Source organism: Asparagus officinalis, chromosome 1 (genome assembly GCF_001876935.1).
Source record: "Asparagus officinalis chromosome 1, Aspof.V1, whole genome shotgun sequence".
Lineage (NCBI taxonomy): Eukaryota > Viridiplantae > Streptophyta > Magnoliopsida > Asparagales > Asparagaceae > Asparagus > Asparagus officinalis.
In genome coordinates, this window is record NC_033794.1 from 122,270,438 (window position 1) to 122,276,109 (window position 5,672).

The following is a 5,672-nucleotide window of genomic DNA, read 5'->3' on the forward strand; positions in this document are numbered from 1 at the left end:
CCAAGTTGACTAGTCAAAGGTGAAGCCATTATGCTTCTTAAAGCATGTTCATTCCCTTTATGTCACTTTACTTATTAAAAATACCAGTGCATCACTTCAGTTATAATTTAAGCCATGAGACATATGCTTCAAGCGGTAAAAGAAACAGACATATGCTTCAAGGGGTAAATAGTTTCTTTTATGAGCTTCGAAGCAATTTATCCTTCAAAAAGTCTTGAAGCGAACTTGGAGCCGAGTTTCAGAAAACTTTTTCAAGCAATGGATTAAGGTTCTCTGATATTTCCTGATAAGTTGTAAGACTGGTGCATCATCTGCAAAAAAGCAAGCCTTTCTAAACTAGTGTCTCATGCTACTTATATTAGTCTTCACGATCTAGTTGCTTTTTTGTAGGCATCTAATTTTTCATTTTGTTTTAATGTTTGTCTAGGGAGCCCTCCCTTATATTCTCGAGAATACAAAGGATGATTTCTTCAACAAGATTATTGATATACTGAGGCAAGCATCCGACATGTGTTATCAAAAGTTGGAGGAAATTGATTGCATTACATGTCCCCATAAGCCAGAGGGTTCCATGTTTGTAATGGTGATGCTCTTGAAGATCTGAATTTAAAGCTTTTTTTCAAAACGTTCTTTATAGCATTTCGCTAAGATTATTCTAACAAATCTTATACAGGTGAAGTTGAATTTTTCTTGTTTGGACGGCATTGCAGATTGTGTAGACTTCTCCTATAAGTTGGCCAAAGAGGAGTCCGTAATAGTTTTGCCTGGTGAGCTACATATACTTGCTATAATATTCTTAGAACTTAGAAGAATAAAGTAAATACTAGATATTATAACTGAAGAGATGAGCTCAGGTTCAGATTTTGAGGCAAACAGGTTGGCGGTCGACCGGTCCGGTCGACCGCATTCGTGCACAGAAGCTACTGGGCATTTGGATCAGGGCCGGTCGACCGCCGCGGTCGACCGACGACTCTCTGGACATTGGAGCAAGCCGCTGGATGGAGGGCGGTCGACCGGGCCGGTCGACCGAGATGGATCGCGGTCGACCGTACCGGTCGACCGACGCTGCGGTTTTGAGTTGGGCCTGTTTTCAGACCCGCTTCGTTTTGGATTTGTATAAATACCCATTGGGTGTTTTTTAGGGTAAGAGCAAGGACGAATTTGAGCAGATTGAGAGAGTTTTCTTTGGGCTTCTATTCTAGGAGCAATTGGAGAGATTGAGAGTTGATTGTTGAGGGTTTATGAGAGATTTGTAACCCTAGTTTGTTCCTCTTGATTTCTAATAGTGAAAACTCCCCCCTCCTTGCCCCGTGGACGTAGGCATCTTGCCGAACCACGTAAAACTGGTGTTTGATTGTTTGTGCTGTTGATTTTGGTTGGTTGTTTATCTTTCTTGGCGATTGTTTTGGTTTCTCAAGGCACAACAATTGGTATCAGAGCTTCGGGCTACGCTTGGGCTATTTTGGAGGAGTAGATCGCTTTGGAAGTTCATCTAGGGCTTCGTTTGGTGATAAAGGTGGGATCTTTTCAGTAAAAATCTCGTCTTTTTTCAATTTGGATCTATTTCTCGTTTGTTTCCGCATTGGTTTGGTGGTGCTTTGAGATATATGGCTGAAAAAGATAAAAGTGGGGAGGGTTCTTCTGGTGTGAAGGCCGTCCAAAGTTTGAATATACATTCTATGAAAATAGATGTGGAAAACTTCAACGGCACAAATAATTTTAGACTTTGGCGATGCGAAGTCATGGATGCGCTAAATGCGCAAAATTTAGAAGATACATTGGAGTTGGACGGGAAACCGGCCGACATTGATGAAAAGGTTTGGAATAAAATGAATAGAACGGCGTGTGGTGTGATTAGGTCTTGCCTTACCCAAGACCTTAAATATGATGTGATGAATGAAACTTCGGCAAAGAAGATTTGGGAGGTCCTAGAGGGCAAATATTTGACAAAGAGTGTCGAAAATCGTTTGCATTTGAAGAGGAGACTTTATCGCTTCCAATTGAAGAAGGGGACATCCATTAGTGATCACATGAACCACTACACGAAGCTACTTGCAGATTTGGCGAATGTAGATGTCAAGGTTGAAGACGAGGACAAGGCATTGTTGTTATTGAGTTCCTTGCCCGACGAGGAATATGAGACCTTCGTCCTCACTCTTATTAATGGAAAGGCATCACTTTCATATAGTGAGGTCACCGCAGCCCTTGTGAATTATCAACTTCGAAAGAAGGACAAGGAGACTTCCATCGAGCCGGTTGCTGGTGCATTGGTTGCAAGAGCTAAAAGTCCAAACCGTGGAAGAAGGTCGCAGTCTAGAGGGGGGCATCCTGCAGTTGGTAGGAATCAGTGTGCTTTTTGTAGAGAGAATGGACATTGGAAAGCTGAATGCCCAAAATTACAAGCTGTGAAGAATAAAGGGAAAGCTATTCAAGCTTCAGAGGTGAATATTGCCAAGGCTAGTGGCGATGTTTCAGATTCAGATTCTTCGGGCTATTCGTGCCCAGCTCTTCCGTCAGTTGATGTTGCCGACTCCACCGAGTGGATGTTGGATTCTGGTGCTACTTACCACATATGCCCTAGAAGGGATTGGTTCTCCAGCTTTCAGGAGTTGGAAAGAGGGGATGCTGTTCTCATGGGTAATGATCACAGATGCCCTATTGGTGGTATTGGTACCGTTCGGATTCGGATGAGTGACGGGATGATCCGGGAGTTGGCTGATGTGAGGTTCGTTCCTCAACTGAGGAAGAACATCATTTCACTTGGGGTATTGGAGGCATCAGGCTATAGGGTGATCTTGGGTTAAATAAATGTGATAAATAGTGTTTGGGAGCCTAGCAAGAATTTCTATGTTAGAGAAATCAAGGGGATTGATCAGCATGTGATAGAAGGCATAGCAGGCAGTTGTTCTGCTGTGCGGTCGACCGCGATGTGCGCGGCGGTCGACCGCACAGCAGTCGGGCACACAGGAGACTTTTCTCCTGCTGTGCGGTCGACCGCGCAAGGCGCGGCGGTCGACCGCACAGCAGGCAGAGAGTTTTTCTGTGTTGGGTCTTAATGGGTTTCGGGTCGGGTTCGGGTCGGGTTGTGGGGTTAGTATATATACAATCATACCCTAAAGAGCCCCATTTCTCATCTGAAATCAGAACCCTAGCCCCCTCTCTCCCCCCTCAAACCCTAGTTCTCACTTCTTGGTGATTTGGGAGAAGCCTTGAAGGGATTTCCAGCGAACTCTTGGTGGATTCAGTGTGGGGGGCCATCTTCCTTCGGATCTAGGGCGTTGTTTTCATTAGAGGCGAGTAACATCTCGCCCAACTTCATCCCTTTTCGTTTTTATGCTTAGATTTGAGTTTATTCGGTTTCTATTGAGCCCAAAATCGTATTTTTGTGTAGATAAGTAGATCTTATGGCATGGGATGCAAGAATCATATTTTTCAGTCTTAAAAAGTTCACTAATGATGCTTAATTAATGAGTTTTTGATCTGAAACGCTTTTATGAGAGTTAAACTCATTTTTTTTACTATTTTAAGAACTTTTAAAATCATGTTATTTAAGATCTGGGATTTTTGATAATGAAGTTTTAACCATTTAAACTGGTTGTTATTGCCATAGTTCACATTTAAAAGGTTATAGTATAATGGGTATAGAAATCCCCAAGTTTTTATGAGTTCGGTAGCTGACAGAACCCAGAATGGGGTTCTGTCCGCCCAGCGGTCGACCGCAGAGGACTCAGCGGTCGACCGTCGCGTTTTTCTGCCAGCAGAATTATTTCTGCACTTTGGGCGGTCGACCGGCATGACCTCTGCGGTCGACCGCCGCTCAGCTTCTGAGCCCAGTAGTTCTCGGGCCTGCGAGCGGTCGACCGGAGTGGGTTCTGCGGTCGACCGCCGCACAGTTTTTCCTGCCCTGTTTGTTTCTGCTGTATAGTACACTCGTTAGAGTGCTTGCCTCGATCACCTAACTTTGGTCTTCAGTTGTACTAAGCATCTATGCATGATAGATGGCCTGAAATACTTGCCTAGAATCACACGACGAGTTGAGTGTGAGTGTTGCATAAGTAAACCATGCCTTGTATATCACTAATACTTGCTCATTTGCACAGTCCTCGTGTTGGACTATAATCCATAGAAGTCCTCGTGTTGGACTATAATCCATTTCAGTCCTCGTGTTGGACAATTATCCATTTATCTCATGAGTTGGGAAATCTCTATATCTAATTCATGCATTGGACATCTCTCTTAACCCTGCATGCGACATATCACAGGAGTTATGACATGACACTTATGAAGAATATGACACCACACATATTGAGAGTATGATATGACACTTATGTCGAATGCGACATGGTATTTATGTAGGATGTGACATAATACAGTATATACGTTCTGAGATGGGTTGTATTTTCCTTTTTGCTTATTTCTGTTTACATATTAGACTCCGGGTTTGGTACTTAGGGATTTTCAATTTGGGATACAAGGTATATACATGAGGGTTTCCTTGTTTGGATTATTTCGCTCGACGTATCTATGCCCGTGTTGAAACTTCATAAGTACTAAGACCCATTGTTTATTGTTAGGGTAATTGTTTATATATATATATATACTTTGTGATAACTGTATTTTCTTATACAACGAGCCCTCTCCCTTGGGGTTGGTTGTGATGTTGCTCGCTAGCGCTTTGACGCTCGTTGTCCCTCCCCCTTTCAGGTCACGAGCCAGGAGCCCGGAGAGTCGCAGGTTGATGGCGACACACTTTAGTGTTCGACTATCTATTCTAGCTATGTTTTATTACGGTTGAGGACTTTATTTCTAGATGTTGTAAAGGCTGTGTGCCTTATTTCCTTCACTCAGACTTGTTGTATTTGGGATGTATTAAGAACTCCAGTTTGTTCATTTCAGACATTGACTTTATATTCCTGTATGATTGGATGATGAAATACTATTTTTATCTCTATCATTTTCATCAGTTATCTCTTGTAGTATTTTTCACTTGCTTTGTACCTACACCTGTTATTGACTCACTAGAGTGATAGAATTGTGATGGTGAAACATGTTATTGCACGGTGTGGTGCATGGCAGGTTTGACATTCTTGGTTTCACCTCGGACTGCAGCCTTGTGTGAACCCAGGAGCGTCACAGTTGGTATCAGAGCTCTAGTTCCAGTATCCTTAGGATCATCCTGTGTCGAGTCGTGGAGCTAGGATAGAGTTTCTTAGGATTCATGTATAGGGTCCGATAAGAATTTCCTAGTATGAGTGAGGACGACTTATGCGTATACCTCAAAATTTGAGGAAATTTTTTTTTTATGATAACTATTTTGCAAATTTAAAGTATTTTGTGTGAATACTATATGTTGTGAAGATTGTATTGTGATACGCTATTTATAGAAGTTTATTTTGACTCATAAACTTTTATTTTCTTATGATCAGAGAGATGGCAGGACGTGGTAGACCTCGTACCAGGAGAGCTACCCAGGCGGAGTCACAGCAGACTCCATCAGAGCAGCAGCCAGCTCAGTCCGAGCCCCAGCAGGCACCACCAGAGCCGCAGCAGGCTCCTCAGTACTTGGTGGATCTTATGGCTCCTCTCATTGCCAGGATGACGGCCATTGAGGACTTGGTGACGACTCATATAGCACCACGGACACCACCACCACCGGTAGCTCAGCAGCAGGG

The 5,672-nt window shown here is 43.1% G+C and overlaps 1 protein-coding gene across 1 annotated transcript in view; it reads left to right on the forward strand.

Annotated features, from left to right (window-relative positions):
* LOC109840848 (nicotianamine aminotransferase A-like) overlaps positions 1–5,672 on the forward strand; it is a 24,599-nt gene that overhangs the window by 5,281 nt on the left and 13,646 nt on the right. The window contains exons 3-4 of the mRNA XM_020409645.1: positions 428–583; positions 674–767. Coding sequence (XP_020265234.1) covers positions 428–583; positions 674–767 — 250 coding nt within the window. The remainder of the gene's footprint in view (positions 1–427; positions 584–673; positions 768–5,672) is intronic.